The 17,006-nt window shown below is 39.7% G+C and overlaps 2 protein-coding genes across 19 annotated transcripts in view; one reads left to right on the top strand and one right to left on the bottom strand.

The window, feature by feature from the left end:
* INTS13 (integrator complex subunit 13) overlaps window positions 1-9,762 on the bottom strand; it is a 24,960-nt gene extending 15,198 nt beyond the window's left edge. For 2 of the 12 annotated variants that reach the window (XM_087934343.1, XM_087934334.1), the window contains exons 1-7: window positions 9,632-9,762; window positions 7,510-7,741; window positions 5,760-5,834; window positions 4,175-4,377; window positions 2,164-2,244; window positions 1,502-1,592; window positions 90-218 (exon numbers count right to left, since the gene is read on the bottom strand). In XM_087934343.1, the coding sequence (XP_087790469.1) occupies window positions 90-218; window positions 1,502-1,592; window positions 2,164-2,244; window positions 4,175-4,377; window positions 5,760-5,834; window positions 7,510-7,741; window positions 9,632-9,762 (942 nt within the window). Of the gene's footprint in view, window positions 1-89; window positions 219-1,501; window positions 1,593-2,163; window positions 2,245-4,174; window positions 4,378-5,759; window positions 5,835-7,509; window positions 7,742-8,117; window positions 9,317-9,631 lie in introns of those variants that run through there. The other 10 variants (XM_087934333.1, XM_026700859.2, XM_087934339.1 and 7 more) reach the window with 9 other exon arrangements.
* Window positions 9,584-17,006, top strand: FGFR1OP2 (FGFR1 oncogene partner 2). 7 transcript variants are annotated; one of them, XM_087934348.1, is made up of 6 exons: window positions 9,584-9,717; window positions 12,916-13,052; window positions 13,257-13,374; window positions 14,110-14,252; window positions 15,447-15,560; window positions 16,118-17,006. In XM_087934348.1, the coding sequence occupies exons 2-6, from the start codon at window positions 12,918-12,920 to the stop codon at window positions 16,247-16,249; spliced, it is 642 nt and encodes a 213-aa protein (XP_087790474.1). In that variant the 5' UTR covers window positions 9,584-9,717; window positions 12,916-12,917; the 3' UTR covers window positions 16,250-17,006. The 7 variants fall into 7 exon arrangements, with proteins under 7 accessions (XP_087790474.1, XP_087790475.1, XP_087790473.1 ...); XM_087934349.1 differs by having other exon boundaries at window positions 16,115-17,006; XM_087934347.1 differs by having other exon boundaries at window positions 9,698-9,838.

Raw genomic sequence — 17,006 nt, 5'->3', positions numbered from 1 at the left:
AATCCTGTTCGATGGATTAAACGGGCCCAGCGGCCTCAGCGGGAGGAGGCTGTTTGGAGGGTGGGGAGGAGAAAGGGGGGGGGGCTTACCTTCATTGGGATGTTAGTGATAGTGGTGGAGGCCAGATCGAAATGCTGCTGAACTAAAAGGTTCAGTCTGGTGGCCAGGTGCCGTCCAGCCCGAACGCTATGGACTTCGCTGGTTAAAACAGGAGAGAGCTTTTTCAAAGAAAAGACAAAAGACACACACATACGCGGGTGTGGAAAGGACTCCGTAAGCCATCAATTAAGAGAACCGTTTGAAAAAAATATATATGCGTTTCATCAGTTTGGAAAATTTATATAAGCCACCCCCCGCCTACTCAAGCTCACGGGGATGCTAGGTGGCTCTTACAGAAAATAAGAACACAAGATAGAAGATATGAAATAATAAAATAAATAAAATATAAAATAAAATAATAAAAATATAATAAAATAAATAATAAAATAAAATAAATAAAAATAAAAATAAATTAAACTATAATAAAATAAAATAAAGTAAAATACACTCAAGCTCATGGGGACTCTAGGCAGCTTACAGAAAATAAAAACAGAAGGTAGAAGATATAAAATAATAAAAATAAAATAACATAAAATAAAATAAAAATAACATAAAATAATAAAATACAATTATAACTGACCTACATATACCCCTCAGTGACAATAAACAGTCAAATTAACCATTTGATGGGCTCCATCGCACTCTGGGTTCCCCAGGCCTGTTGGCAAAACCACGTCTTCAGAGCCATTACGAAAATGGAGGCTGGTATAGTTTTGGAAGGGATAATATTCGAAAGAGAGGGAATCACCACAGGGAAGGCCCTTCTTCTGGGTCCCAATATATACCTCCTTAGGGGACAGGACCCACAACAAGAGCTGTGGTGGCGGAGTGGTGAGAGTACAGTATCACAGGCTAACTCACTGCCCACTGCTAGCAGTTTGATCTTGACCAGCTCAAGGTTGGCTCAGCCTTCCATCCTTTACCGGGGTCGGTAAAATGAGGACCTAGATTGTTGGGGGCAATAGGCTGACTCTGCAAACCTCTTAGAGAGGGGCTATAAAGCACGGTGAAGCGATATATAAGTCTAAGTGCTATTGCTATTTCTGCCATGGTGGTGCAGTGGTTAGAATGCAGTATTGCAGGCAAACTCTGCCCACTGCCAGCAGTTCGATCCTTATCAGCTCACGGTTGACTCAGCCTTCCATCCTTCCAAGTTGGGTAAAATGAGGACCCAGATTGTTGGAGACAAGAGGCTGACCCTGTAAACCACTCAGAGAGAGCTGCAAAGCCTTGTGAAGCGCTAAGTGATAGTCTAAATGATAGTACTATTCCTTGCTTTCTTGCTCTAGCGCCTTGGGCGGATGTGCCGGGCAAGAAACGGTACCTGTATAAGCTTAACTGATGTTTTAAAGACACAATTCACAAACCAATGTGAGTTTATACGTTGCTTTAAGAGACTTACCTCTTTTTTAAGGTGATCGGATACAAGGCTTTCTTCCCCGACAGGATACGTATGAATTAAAACCAGCTCGCATTTCTGGATCTGCATAAGACTGAAGAAGACGAAATATTTTGTTATAAAGTAAATAATGGCACATTCAATCATTGGTGAAAACTTAAGACCAAAAACTTTCAGAGGTCATCGGAATGTTTACGGGATTGTGGTTATTATTAAATTCAGGAAATATCTAGGCAGAAAGAATCTCTAAACTCCAATAAATATTCTACGTGCTCTCTTACATTCTTCTGTGCCAATTTTCTGATAGGAGCATTTGGCCACCAATTTCTCATTACATGAAGGACAGGTAAGGATTCTCAATCAACTAGTTAAAGACATTGATGGAATACAAATATTAGAGTTTCATTAAATGGATACTGAATTCTTAGATCCTAAATCCTGGAATTTTGTTAGCTCTAATTAAAAATATCAAAAATGGAACTGGGTACTCTCCTATTTGCTCTACCACTGAATTACTCCACTTCTTGGGCAACTCATGCAGAAGGTCCCACAACTGACAAGCCCTTGCAGACTCTATGTCCACAATGCAACTGCACACTTCATTTTTAAGATTATACATTCCAAACATAAGATACAGCCAAAATGATATTAATTTGTGCACTTACTGATCAGAATTAGCCGCTAACTTATTGTGTTCGTGTATTGTTTCCTGGACAAATTCCTCAAGCATTCGTACATGGCTATCACTGGAAAGGAAGGGAATAAAAAACACCCAATTTTAGAAAAAAAAAAGAAATATAGAAAGTAATCATCATAAACCATGGAAATGTGAATATGTTTTTCTTTTAAGATTGTTTTTAAAACACGCATATTGTATACCCCAGTGCTCTAATAAATAGCCTTTTTTCTGATCTGATGTTGAAAAGCTGTTAAGTTTTCAATTTGTAACAGTTTTGCTACTGTTTTGTCCTGATCTGGAAAACTGGGAAAAAAATACTCCATGGTAAAATGCTTTTTTCTTATTCCCAAGGAAGAAACATATCAGTATAACCACCACCAAGTTTGCTCAACTCAAGGGAGATTTTAACTTAACAATTACTTGATTACTAATTGATAACTTGATTCCAAAGTTAACTGAGAAATGTTTATATGGATTCAGGATCAAATTCATGAAGCATGATGGTCTTCAGTACAGGGAGTCCTCCAGTTACGACCACAAAAATTGAGCCCAAAATTTATGCTGCTAAGTGGGACATCTGTCAAGTCAGTTTTGTCCCATTTTAAGACCTTTCCTGCCACAGTTGTTAAGTGAACCACTGCAGATGTTAATATGGTTGTTAAATGACTGGCTTCCTCATTGACTTTGCTTGTCAGAAGGTAATAAGAGGGGATCCCATGACCCCAGGGACACTGCAACCATAAATATAAACCAACTGTCAAGCATCTGAATATCAATCATGTGACCACAATGGTCGTTCATGTGAAAAATGGCCGTAAGTCGCATTTTTCCAGTGCCGTTGTAACTTTGAATGGTCACTAAACCAACTGTCTTAAGTCGAGGACTATCTTTATTAACAAATGTTCTTTTTAGTAGATGACTTGGACCAAGAATATGCAAAGGCCCAGCCCTTCAATATTGCATCAAAACAACAACAGCAACACGGATACAGCCGTTCTCTTCCTCAGGAGTCATGCTTGATTCCAAGGTGAATGTTATGCTCTCAATCTGCTTGGTGACTGTGCAAATGGCCACGCTCCACTGCTTGACATTTTAGTCTCACACACAGAGGTAGTCCTCGACTTATAACAGTTCATTGAGTGACCGTTTGAAGTTAGGTGTCAGGATTCCGGCAGTGACCCCACCATTTAAATCATGAGTCTCGAGCCAAACTTCCAAAACTTCAAAAGGATTTATTGGGGGTTAACATGTCTGGCACTGCCTGGGTGTAGCTAGCTCTGAGGCACATCATTCCTTGTCACCCTGGACCCTGGTTTTCCCTCCACCCTCTGGGTGTATCTTAATTCATATTCTCCAATGAGACACATCCATAGCCAAGAGTCACCAATCAGGCTCTCCAGTTAGAATTCTGCAAGGCAGAAACTTCAGTCACCTAGTTACTATCTTTGAAAAACTATTGATGGAATGCACTTTCGATTTCTAAACTACTGCACTGCTCTTTCAAACCCCTCTCCACCCTCCCTATCTGTTGACAACTCTAAAAAGACTATAGAAATATTTTATGACTTGACACTAGGGTGAAAAAAGTGACTTTTTACTTATGACCATTTTAGCATCCCCCTGGTCACAGGATCAAAATTCAGACACTTTGGTGACCGATTCATATTTATGACAGTTGCAGTATCTTGGGGGGGGGGACCCCTTTTGAGACCTTCTGACAAGCCAAGTCTGTGGGGAAGCCGGATTCACTTCACCACCGTATTAGTAGCTTAAGTGTGATTCACTTAACGACGGTGGCAAGAAAAGGCGTACAATGGGGCAAAACTCCCTCCATGGCTGTCTCGCTGAGTGACGGAAATTTTGGGCCTCCACTGTGGTCGTTAAGGCCAGGACTAGCTGCACAAACCTCACAGGCAATTCAGCATGTGGCTGGGGGTTGGCTTAGCGCCAAGGCTGGCACTTTTAACACAATGGGGTTGCGTATGTGCGTCACAAACCTCTTTGCGTTAGTAATGCAGATGATCCTCCCTCTGTTTCCAACACGGTCGGCGTTCTCCATGAGGGAGGTCCGGGCTTCATGCTGGTACTCGGTAATTTTGCAAAGAGCTTCTACAGCTGCTACTAAGCCATGTAGGATACTACAGCATTCTGGGTCCGCACGAGGATTGGGAGGCCCCACCGCGGCCAAAGCGGCCATTAGCTGATCAAGAAAGACATAAGTTTGTTTCCTCCATAACGTTCTCAAGTTTCCATATTCTAAGATATGGGAACTATTTTATTGATGGCTAGAGAAAAACTATGAAAGCTAGAAACAGCTTTCATAATAGATTATTGAAATATAGAAAATAGGTTAATAGAATTAAAAACATGCTAAGAAGGGGAGAGTTATAGTAATAGAGATATTATATGTATCAATAAGAATAGAGAATTAATAGCAAAGTCATGAACATGGATGTAAATTTTAATTGTTACTGCAAAAGATATTTGTACCCAGATGACATACCGTTAAATGGAAGATGAATTGTATGTACTTTAAATAACATTTACAAAAAAAAAGAGTATTCTTCATTTCCAAAGCTTCATTTCCAAAGAGACACTAGTAAGTAGTTTCTTCTGTATAATTTAATGGGTATGGATCCACCACCCTGGGATTAAAACTAGGAATGCTTCTTTCCAGTCCTTCTTCTCTAAACCTAAAGCCATCTTCTTAAGGTCTGCTTCATAAGTGTCCTACCGTGCTGAAGAATAGCAATTGACTGCCTGGGATTTAGACTTAGTTCTTAGTTGAATTTAAGCCATGGCCTTTGATTTTAGGAGAATCTAACTCTGCTTGAATCCAATTAAATATCTGCCTTCTTTATATTTTATTTATATGTTTTTCTTTGGTATACATAAATCTTCACATCCACAGTGTGTTGTCTGGGTACAATCGATTTTGAACAGTGACGACAAAAATTTTAACATGCTATTATATAACAAGTATCATCAAAACATATTAATATTTGATCATCCTTAATTATTCCACCTTACATTATTAATTAAATATTATTTTCAATTGTAAGTTTCTAACTTCTGCTTCTATTTTCTAGCCATTGATAAAATGCCTCCCATGTTAAAAAGTATTCTGTTTCCTCCTGATTCTTAGTTTTCATTGTTAATCTATCCATCTCATCCATCTTCCTATCAAGTGGCTAAAGGTAAAGGTTCTCCTCGTACATACGTGCTAGTCATTTCAGGCTCTAAGGGGCGCTGCTCATCTCCATTACAAAGCCATAGAGCCAGTGCTTTCCAAAGAAGTTTCCATGGTCATGTGGCCAGCAGGACTAAATGCCGAAGGCACACGAAATGCTGTTCCCTTCCCACCAAAGTGGTCCCTATTTTTCTACTTGCATTTTTTTACATGCTTACAAACTGCTAGGTTGGCAGAAGCTGGGATGAGTAATGGGAACTCACTCTGTTATGTGGCGCTAGGGATTCGATTCGACCTTTCTGATTGACAAGTTCAGTGTCTTAAGCCACTGAGCCACTGCATTCCTATATGAAGTGGCTACAATTGTGTAAATTTTTTATAATTTCGTTTACCTCCTGCAAGTTTTGGTCTTCCTGGTTCCACGAATTTAAGACATTTGCTCCAGAGTCGCTTACAATGAAGTTCACCTGAAAAGTGTACGTGACAGTTTAACGACACAACCAACACTGGCTAAATATTTCCACAGTTTGGGGAAAAGTGTAACACTAACTGAGGTCCTTCTGAGAAAGACAACCCCACTGTAGATTACATGATGAGGGAACTGTCACCTTTTGCGAGAGCAAAGAATCAATACATTTCATGACATTTCAATCTGAGGCAACATCTCATTCCTTCAAATGATCTGCCAGTAAGCATCCAGTGAATAAATAGGACAGGCTGAATTTTAACACCTTAGGCATATGCCAGGTTATATGTAATGGCATGCAGTTCAAATAAAAATGATCAGATGCTGTTTTATTCACACGAATGCTTCCAGTGGTTTTAAAGAACCTACTGCAAACATTTAAATCATAAAGTAAAAAATGTTACAAGATCCCTTAGACCAGTGCCCTCCCTCAACGTTTTGGGCACCAGGGACCAGTTCCATGGAGAGAGGATTTTTGGTGGACCAGAGGGAGCGTGATTTCATGGGTTGCCTCCATCCCACGGATGGGGCATCGCTTGGTTGCACAGCCCAGTTTCTGGCATGTCGTAGACCGGTGCCCATCTACAGACCAAGGGTTCGGAACCCTTGTGTCAACTCGTAAAACATTTCTATGCCTGTTTTCGAGTTGCCATAAACAAGGGGGGAGGGAAAATCTCAAGGAGCAGTAAGTCAGTTTAAAACCAGAAGTACATTCCACGCTTATCTTACAAAGATTGTAGCTAGGCTACCGGATATTCTGCCCCTGAAAATCCTTCATTGGAGAACGTGATTGATGACACCCAGCCCATGAACCTGCTCAGTTGAAGAATCTGGCTGATGAGACACCGGGGGGTGGGGGGACAGGGTCACAGGTGACTATAAATTACATATGCCAGAGTTGGTTTCATGTAGGCTAATGCCAACATGTTGTTCCTAATAAATCTTTTGCATTCTTTTGAAGCTTGGCTCAAGGCCCATGATTTAATTAGGGCAATCGCTGGAACCCTGACACCTTGCCGTAGCAATAGCCCTTAGACTTATATAGTGCTTCACAGTGCTTCACAGCCCTCTCTAAGCGGTTTAAAGAGTCAGCCTATTGCCCTCAACAATCTAGGTCATTATTTTACCGTCCTCGGAAGGATGGAAGGCTGAGTCAACCTTGAACCTGTGAGAATTGAACTGCTGGCAGTTGGCAGAATTAGCCTGCAATGCAGCATTCTAACCACTGGCCACCACAGACTGACAAACATACTTGTTGGGGCCTATAGAGAACCATGAGCCAAAGGATTTGGCCCCTCAGTACACGTACCAGGGGGATAAAATGGTAGCAGAAGTCTGCTATCTTTTTCCTAGAATGTAGCAGATCATATGAACGTACAGCACAATGTGTTTACACAAAAATGGATGGGAAGCATGCCAGGAATAGCCTCTATATGGCTGACATTTAGTGTTATGAACTAAGGTTTCTTCAAGCTTCTAGTTAATTAGTTTTCCTCTATTTATATTTTAAAAGATACTAATTTAGTGTTGAACCTGAAAAATCTTGTATTTTAAAACGCATAGTCAAAATAGTAGTAACCAAAACTCATGGCTTAGCATGAAGTACGAATTAGAACAGTAGCAGAGAACCTCTTGCTTGCAAAACCTCATTGTTATAAAAGGTAAGGGTTACTTACTAGTTTTTTAAAAGGAAATATGTCATACATTATCCTGCAGTATTCCATGGAGGACTCCACTGAACATGTCCAGAGGGATCTTGATATAGGAGCAAGAGGTATAATTCCTTGTGTCCGATTCTTTACGAGCATATCAAACTCAACATGTTGTCGACAGGATTCGGCCATATAAGGACAGTGATCTACCACAAAAACTGTTTTGTGCGACTCTGAGAAAAGCTTCATTTTCTTTCTGCAATAAGTGAAATGAAAAATGTAGGCAAATACTACATCAATTAAAAATGAGGCTATTAAATGTAGACAATGATACTATAATAACATGAAAATCCTCTGCATAAGACAGCTTCTTGCACACACGAAGAATAATGTTTTAAATGAAATTAAACTATTGGGGCTGCATTGAGGAGAGGGAGATCACAAAAATGAAGATATGGAACTACCTGGTAAGTTTTCATATAATACTTTAGATTCTTAAATTAAAGTTCCATACCTTCTAAATTTCAACTGGCATTTTTTTCCCACTTCACTATTAAGATTTGTTCAGTCCAGTTGTTTTGTCTATTTATATTTTATGTTCCAAATCGACATATGTTCCATGAAACTCTTACCAGATCCCAGCATTGATTAAAAAACAGTGGGTTTTTTTTCCTTTTGATTCATGTCCTAAGCAGATCTGATCCCACTTGGCTTTTCTGAGATCAGACAAGGTCAGCCAGATGCTACAACTTCCTGCCATTAGATTGTGAATCTGGCAGAAAATAAACACACACACACACACACATATTCTGGATATCCAGTGGCCAACTGCTTCCTGATTGTTGACAAGAAAACCACATAGACAGGTTGAACTAGATTCAACTAAGACTTGGATTCAAACAGATTGGAGTTTACATCCAGGGTGGGGCAAACATTAACTTAGCACACATGCCTGAACTCAAAGCCAAAACTCAAGAGTTAGTAAACCATGAGCATCTGCAGAGTCCGAGCAACTCCTTTAACAGAAGCAAAGAGCGAAGGTTTGATTGATTCATGTCAATATGTCCTTTTCACAATCTTGATACAGGTAGTCCCGAGGGCTTACCTGTACTAACTACTATTATAAATATAACTTATTTTTTTAAAAAAATTGCTTTACTTTTAAACTAGCAGGTCCGTTCACGGGCCACTCTCATTGTCTTGGCAATTTGCTTGTCAAAGCACAGTCAGTTTGTTTGGTGACCGGTCGAAGTTAGTAGGGCACTGAAAAAAAACAAGGGACTTGTGATTGTTTTTCACACTTAACGACCATTGCAGCATTTCGCCAAGGATCACATGATCAAAATTCAGACACTCGGCAACGGACTCGTACTTACGACGGGTCGCAGAGTCCCCCGGGGTTACGGGATCCCCTTCCGCTTCCTCCTGGATTTGCTTAATGACCATGTGACTCACTTTAACAACTGCAGGGATTCCACTTACCGACCAGCGGCGAGGAAGGTTGTAAAGCAAGCACACTGAACAAAGCGTCTTGCTTAGCAACCAGGGCTCAATCGTGGTCGTAAGTCGAGGACTGCCTGCAATCAAAGGAGGAAGCAGCCATCCACCCCCTTTGCAAGGTGGGAAGCTTGATTTTAAAGAATCCAAGAGCCCCCACGAGCACCAGTATTTTTTCAACCCCAAAGGGCCTTCCTACAACACTCACACAATCACAATCATACAACGTATGTCGCCTTACTCTTGACTTTCTTCTACTTCCAGGGAGAGGATCGCGCATGCGCTCTGAGCAACTTTCACTCTCGGGCGAATGAGAGGCGGGCGGGGAAGAGAGGGAGGGAGAGAAAGTGACATCTCGCGAGACTTCGGACGGGACCCCTGATTGGCTGGGGAATTCCCCCGCCTCTTTTTTTTTTTCCAGGCTGAGCAAAACCTCGCGATGTTTCCAATTGGGGAGGGGAGCGTCCAGAGGAGAATGGAGAAAAAAAAGGAAAAAAAAAAACGCGCCTCGCGATATTTCACTAGCTTAGGCAGAGGGGAGGGGAAGGAGAAAGAGAGAGGCCAAATCTCGCGATAACTCGCTTTGCCCGCATCGCCTGCCTCTTCTTTCTCCAAGCGGTGCCAGCGAGCGGCTCTCGCCCGTACCTACCTCACCGCTGCCCCATGGGGTCGCCCGGCCGGCCGGTGCCTCTTCCTCTTGTCCTTCGAGCTGCCGCCGTGTGAAGGGGCGACGCGGTAGGCGGACGGCGAAGCGGCGGAGCCGCTGGCGTCCCTCCACATCCTCTCGCCCGCGTCTGCGCCCTGCCGGGTAGAGGGGGGGGCGGTGGCGGCAGCAAGGAATGAATCGGAACCATCGGTGAGAGAGAGAGGGGGGAGTTTTTGTGGAGGGTGCGCGCGCACGCGTCCTCCGAGGCGGATGCGCGCGGGAAGGGAGGGGGAGAAAGAGAGCGAGTGAGAAAGCGAGCGAGCGCGTGTGGCCTAGCCGCGCTCTTATTGGCTGGCGTGGTGGGCGCGCGGCCGCGACGTTTGGGAAAAGCCGTTAAACCGTTCCTGGGGGTGGGGGCGGAGGAGAGAGGAGACAGAGACGCTTTTTTCCCCCTTAAGCCCGCGAGGAGGCCGGAGATGCCTGCTAGGGTTGTTTGGCAGCCGGACCCCCCTGCCTGGGGGGGGGAGTCCCCGGGTCATATAAGAGATGTAGGGATAGGCGTAATTTATTTATTTATTTGTGCGTGTATTTATTGGTCTTGTCCCTGTGTCATATAGTATATGTGGGGATATGCATAATTAATGATGGTCATGTCCCTGTGTCATGCAATATATGTGGGGATATGCATAATTAATCAATGAATTCATGATTGGTCACGTCATAAATTCATCATAAATTCAGTAAATATATAAATAAATGACCCTGTGTCATTTGATGTGGGGATGGGGCATAGGCATAATGTTTTATTTATGCATTTATTTATTGGTCTTGTCCCTGTGTCATATAATGTATGTGGGGATGTGAGTATATGCATGTTATTTATGTATTGATTGATTGATCATGTCCCTATGTCATATATGTGGGTATATCCATAATAAAGGAGGGATGGGGGGGGGATAGGCTTTATTTATTGGTCTTGTCCCTGTGTCATAATAGATGTGGAGATATGCATAGTTAATTAGTGAATGGTCATGTCCCTGTATTATATAATGTATGTGGGGATATGCTTAATTAATTAATGGTCATGTCCCTGTGTCACGTGGTGATGTGGGTATATGCATAATTTTTTATTTATTTATTGGCCATGTTTATGTAGTGTATATTGGAGCTTGGCAGCCCTTTGAGAGCCAATTGCCACGAAATTTCATTTTCATGTATGCCAATCAGTCTACATTTAAATTGACAATAAAGATATTCTAAGTTTTAAATTCCCTCCAGCCTGGCCCAGGTCTGAAGGGAGCAAAGGCCAGGCCTGCCAAAAGGTTGGCTGAGCTTGGATCTCCCCTCCTTCTTTAATGGGGCTTGGGTGTCTCTGCAGTCTCCTTTATTTTTTAGCCTGGTGGAGTGTGTTGTATGAGGATATTTAACACATTTGTTTTATACCTCTTCCTGGGCATCATTTAATCTTTGGCAGGGAGAGACACTCTGTAAACAGAGCAAACCCCTCCTCCCTTCTGGCACTGATGGTGTTCCCTAGTTGGGCAATGAAACATCTGCAAGAACACCACCAAACTCAGAAAGCATCAAGGACCCCATTCTCCTCCCTCCACCCCTTCTAGGACTGATGACGTTCCCTAGTTGGGCAATGAAACGTCTGCAAGAAAATACAGGTAGTCCTCAACTTACAATGGTTCTTTTGATGACTGTTCAAACAGCACTGGAAAAGGGACTTATGGCCGTTTTTCACACTTCCCACCATTGCAACGGTCCCATAGTCACGTGATTGAAATTCAGATGGATGCTCGGGACAGTTGGTTCATATTTATGATGGTTGCAATGTCCCTGGGATCATGGGATCCCCTTTTATTACCTTCTGACAAGCAATGTTAATGGGGAAGCCAGTCGTTTAACAACCATATTAGTAACATCTGCAGTGATTCATTTAACAACTGTGTCAAGAAAAGTTGTACAATGGGGCAAAACTCACTTAACAAATGTCTCACTTAGCAACAGAAATTTGGTGCTCAGTTGTGGTTGTAAGTTGAGGACTACTTGTAACCAAACTCAGAGAGCACCAAGGATCCTACAATTCTCTTCCCAGCAAACCCGTTCCCTTCCAGAACTGATGATGTTACCTAGTTGGGTACTGAAATGTATGCAAGAAAACCACCCAGCTCAGAGACCATAAAGGATCCCACAGTTCCTCCTCCTCTCCCTCCCTCTTCTTGCACTAATGATTTTACTTATGGGTTCAGATACAATATTGGCTACATTAAAAATAAAATGGGATAAAAATAAAACTACAATAACATCTGTAAAATTACAAAATGCAGCTGTTACTGTAGTTTAGTGCCTGTATCAAGTTGATACGTCCATCCACTAGATTTGATATTAAGATTTCCCTAGGTTAGTGAGAATGTGATCAATGATCAATGAAGAGAATTTCTCAACAAAGTAATTCAGAAAACCCATAAATATCTAAAAACAGTAAGAAAACTTTTGCAGAAAGTTATGTTTAAATTTAGGAGCTTTATATAAAGAGTCATTTGTGATTTCCTTTTCTGTTATGAAAACTTTACACATCCAAATGTATCAGGCAGGAAGTATTAAATTAAGGTAATTTGTAAAGTAGCTTCTTGCTGCGGTTACATTGTGACAAATAATACCTTTGAACAGGAAGGGGTGGCCTGAATTGCTTGTGTATTTTACCAGTGTCACCATTTAGCAAGGGTACAATAACTACAAGCAATAGATTCCTTCTGTGAAATCAAAACTTATTAAAGTTTCCCCTAGTTCTTATATTTTGAGGATGCAAAATGTATTTTTACATTGATATTGTTGTATATTTGTTAGTGCAGAAGCCTCATTCAATGTATCAGGGTCACAAGGAGGCCTTACATACTTATACAATACTGTTTCAAAAATTAAAAGGTCTCCCAGTATGATAAGTTTTAGGACATATAGGGTGACAATATTCTATTCAAAATACAGGACATCCAGATTGGAAGAATGGCACCATCATATCCAAGAGCTGTGATTTACAAGTGATATAAATTAAGGCAATCCTGTGCAGAAGTCCATTAATCTTGCTTCTGTATTGCATCAAGATGCTAATAGAATAAAACAGTAAAGGATATAAAATCAACCTTCAGTGACATTAACAAAAGGGAAAGTTCCGCACTTTCATACTTCAGTCTGCATGTTCAGGATGCTAGGCAACTTACGCTGTTTCTGACAAAGTGGAAGGGTAGCTGGTATATAACATTATCTTTTATTTTGATTTTTAGAAATGAGTTGCACAATTGAGAAGGCCCTAGCTGATGCCAAAGCGTTAGTGGAACGACTAAGAGAGCATGACACTGCAGCAGAAGCTCTCATTGAACAAACTACCGATCTCAACAAACGAGTGGAAGCAATGAAACAGGTTTCTCTCTTAATATTTCTGATTCAGAAACTAACTAAATTAAATATGCTGTATTTTATGGTTAAGTTGTTTGAAGTGTTCAGCTTTTAAATTCACATTTGGAAGATATAAAGACAAAGTTTTATGGTTCATAATACTAATTATACTGTATCAAAATGTCCGGTTTTGAAATTGAAATTTATTCTGTCTGTTTTATAATTTCAGTACCAGGAAGAAATTCAAGAACTTAACGAAGTAGCAAGACATAGACCTCGTTCTTCCTTGGTCTTAGGTATCCAGCAGGAAAATAGACAGATCAGAGAACTACAACAAGAAAATAAAGGTTAATAAAAATTCAGTTTAAGAAGAGTCCTGTTTACTATCAAAATAGTCCAAGGTTTCTCTTTAAAATTTAGCATGCTTTATTAGGGTAGCCAAATACTTAATAGTTTACAATAATATATCAGTATTATGATGTGTGCCTGTAAAATACCTGAAGCACCTATTGCAATTATTTCCAACTTCTGGTGCTTTACGATGTGTGTGTTGGGAACAGAATGCTATACATTTTAATGTACCATTCTTAACATAGCATATGCAGCATTTGGAGCCAAAAGCATTTTTTTTCCTGAGTCCTATTCACAATAGTAATTTGCTTTACAAATATCTTTGTAATGTAATATTTGATAAATTTAAATGGCAGCCTTTTTGCCAGAGGTTATTATGAATGCTCTTCTAATTATAGCATAGCTGTACTTTCAATACCCCTTTTTACTTCCATCAGGCATATGTTATGCTGCAAAATACTTTAATGCATGGTTTCGTGTAAGGGCTTTTCATGATGAAGAAATAGTAGTCTATATAAATAAAAACTTTGGAAATTGCTGATATATTTCACAGTATTTGAATTATCTGAACAGATAGAACTTTTTCAGGAGAAAAGACAACCAAGATTCTACTTTATTCTATTTATCAAGTAGAAAAGGGGGGTGTTGTATTTACCTAGGGTTACTTGTATATACATTTAATAAATAGTAAAAATACATGTGCATGTTAAATTTGCTGTGTTTTCTAACAGAACTCCGAACATCTCTCGAAGAACATCAGTGTGCCTTGGAGCTAATCATGAGCAAATATAGAGAACAGATGTTTAGATTGCTCATGGCCAGCAAAAAAGATGATCCGGGTATAATTATGAAGTTAAAGGAACAGCACTCCAAGGTAGCAGGCCCTTAATGTTTTTATAAATCTCTTCTGGCACTGGGCTAATATGTAATATGGGCACAAAACAATACACAACTTAAATCAGATTTTACATTCTTGACCTGCAAAATGGCAATGATAGAAAGAAGATTTACAAAATCAAATCTGGCCATCAAGTTGAAAACATGATGTTCTCAACTTGATGGCCAAAATTGAGCCCAAAATTAAGTGAGACAGTTATTAAGTGAATTTTGCCCCATTTTACAACCTTTCTTGCCACAGTTAAGTGAATCACCTCAGTTGATAAGTTGGTAATATGGTTGTTAAGTGAATCTGGTTTCCCCGTTGACTTTGCTTGTCAGAAGGTCACAAAAGGGGTTTACATGACCTTAGGAAACTGCAACTGTCATCAGTACAAGTCAGTTGCCAAGCATCTGAATTTTGATCACATGAACATGGGGATGCTACAGAGTTCGTAAGTGTGAAAAATGGTCATAAGTCACTTTTTAAAGTGCCGTTGTAACTTTGAACATTCACTAAAGACACTGTTGTAAGCCAAGGACTAGTAGTTATATCAATACCCTCTGCTTTGTGGAGCTATCCCTTGTACCAGACCTGGCACTCTGAAATAATATCATCCCTCCTGGTAGATCACTTTAGCGGTTATATACATGTGAATGTGGATTCCTTATTAGCCAATAAATACTGAAAAATCTCAAAGGAAAGTTACAAAACCTTGACTGATTTTATTTGATTTATATTGCCTCCCATGTCATCTCTGGGTGAGTCACTGCAAACAAAATGATACTCAACCATGGTTTCTATAAAACTTTAGAGATATAGTGTGTAGACATCAACTCCCAGAATTTTCCACCAGCATAATCATTGCTAGGAATTATGGAAATTCAGATTACACAACTTCAAATGTTATAGGTAATTTTGGTCTGTGACCCTAACTAATATTCAGTTTACAAGGAATAATGTAATGTAATGTAATGTAATGTAATGACCTGAAAACTATTTATTACAAAGCTCTTCATATTGTGGAGGAAATATGAGACTTAGAAATATGAACAAAACAAACAAGTTTTGTTTTTTGATTATACAATTATGATTATGAAGACAATCTGTCGTAACATCAAAACAGTATTCAGGAGATACTTTAAAATGAAAGTATTGCCCTTTGTTAATGTTGCTTTACTCTTGATTTAGGAATTGCAAGTACATGTGGACCAAATCACGGAAATGGCAGCAGTAATGAGAAAAGCCATTGAAATTGATGAGCAGCAAGGTTGCAAAGAACAAGAACGTATTTTTCAGCTTGAGGTAGGATTTAAACTCTGGAAAAATGAATATATTATTTTTAAACTAGTGGATTCAAAGAATTATTAAGATAAGAATGTTAAAGTCACATACCTATCTGAAGTTAAATTGTAAGTCAAGGACTATCAGTATTTTGCATGAGCAGAGTACTGTTGCCTCAAAATTACAAGGTCCTTTTGTTTTTCCCATCCCCTTATAGTAAGAACGAAGAGAGGTCAGACTTTCAAATCAAAGAAAAGTGTATCTTCTGCATAGTCTTTAATTTTAGTACTCTTCTAAAATCTTGAGAAAATCTTTGTGCCCTAGTGGCCTCTAATGAGAGTAACATCTCTAGTAAAAGACACTTAGCTTGGGTGCAAGTACGCTGGTACTCTGGTATTCGAGGGTGGGACATCAACATCACCTCAAGGGACGGGATTGTAGAAAAATGTGGAGACAACCTTGATGAAAGATTGCAGAAGCCGTTCAGGAAAGAGAAACAACTTAGTGTTGGGAAGGGGAAGAGCATTTTAATTCTTTGTCATGCCGCTTTAAAAGCATTGTTTTGTTGCTTACAGCAGGAAAACAAAGGACTGAGAGAAATACTGCAGATAACCAGAGAATCGTTCCTGAATCTTAAGGAAGATGCCTCAGAAAGTACATCTCTGTCAGCACTAGTAACGAACAGTGACTTGAGCCTGAGAAAAAATTAAAGCTCTTATGAACACTGTCTGTTTTAACAGCAAAAAGTTGTCAAAGCAGAGATTTCCTAATGGGCATTGAAAAATTAATATATCCCAAATCCGGTTGATTCTTTTATACCACGTATCAGCGATTGGTGGAGGAAAATATTCAAAGCACAGTCATATACAGTAATTGATCTACTCCAGGAGAGAGTTGCTGTATTGCTGATGTTTTTAATCTGTTGCTTTCCTAAATTAGAGGGTTTTTTTTTTTAAGAATTCGGTTTTAGTGGATTTGCTAGTGTAACACTTGAAACTCTCTTTCATATGGGCAGGAACTTCATTTTTAAATATAAATAATTCCACAAGAATAACAGCACCTTTCTAAAATAATTTTGGTGGGGCTGGTGAGAAATTTGTTGACATTTGTTGTTGATGTTAAGTATTTTTAGCTCTTCTCAAAACTTAGGCACTAATAGGACGTGTTAAGATCAGTAAGTAAGCAATAAAAGTAAAAGGAATTTTTGCACACTGAAGTATTTCTGAAATATATTCTTTTACAACCAGTAACTGATGGGAAATATAGTAAAATTATAAAAGAAAAAACTGTTTAGATCCCTATGAAATTTAACAGATTCCACATCCTGTTTTAGTTAGCAAAAACATGCAAGAACTTTTTCTTACCTTTCAGTAAGTCAAGATAAGTTATTAACTTGTATGTAAATAACTTGAGGTTCTTATGTGCTTTTGTGTGAGATGTCTGTGAATTAAAAAAATGCTTATGAAA

The sequence above is a fragment of the Pseudonaja textilis genome, chromosome 5 (assembly GCF_049901715.1).
Source record: "Pseudonaja textilis isolate UNSWEBS1 chromosome 5, rPseTex1.2, whole genome shotgun sequence".
NCBI classification, from domain to species: Eukaryota; Metazoa; Chordata; class Lepidosauria; order Squamata; family Elapidae; genus Pseudonaja; species Pseudonaja textilis.
This window is presented reverse-complemented; position numbering and strand designations above follow the sequence as displayed.

What these genes read in the sequence shown, in the direction of transcription:
- FGFR1OP2 (XM_087934344.1), top strand. Translation starts at nt 11,253, where the DNA reads ATGACGTTCCCTAGTTGGGCAATGAAACGTCTGCAAGAAAATACAG. An exon ending in ACGTCTGCAAGAAAATACAG is followed by an intron (nt 11,299 to 12,915) that starts GTAGTCCTCAAC and finishes TTTGATTTTTAG; the next exon opens with AAATGAGTTGCACAATTGAG. An exon ending in TAAAGGAACAGCACTCCAAG is followed by an intron (nt 14,253 to 15,446) that starts GTAGCAGGCCCT and finishes CTCTTGATTTAG; the next exon opens with GAATTGCAAGTACATGTGGA.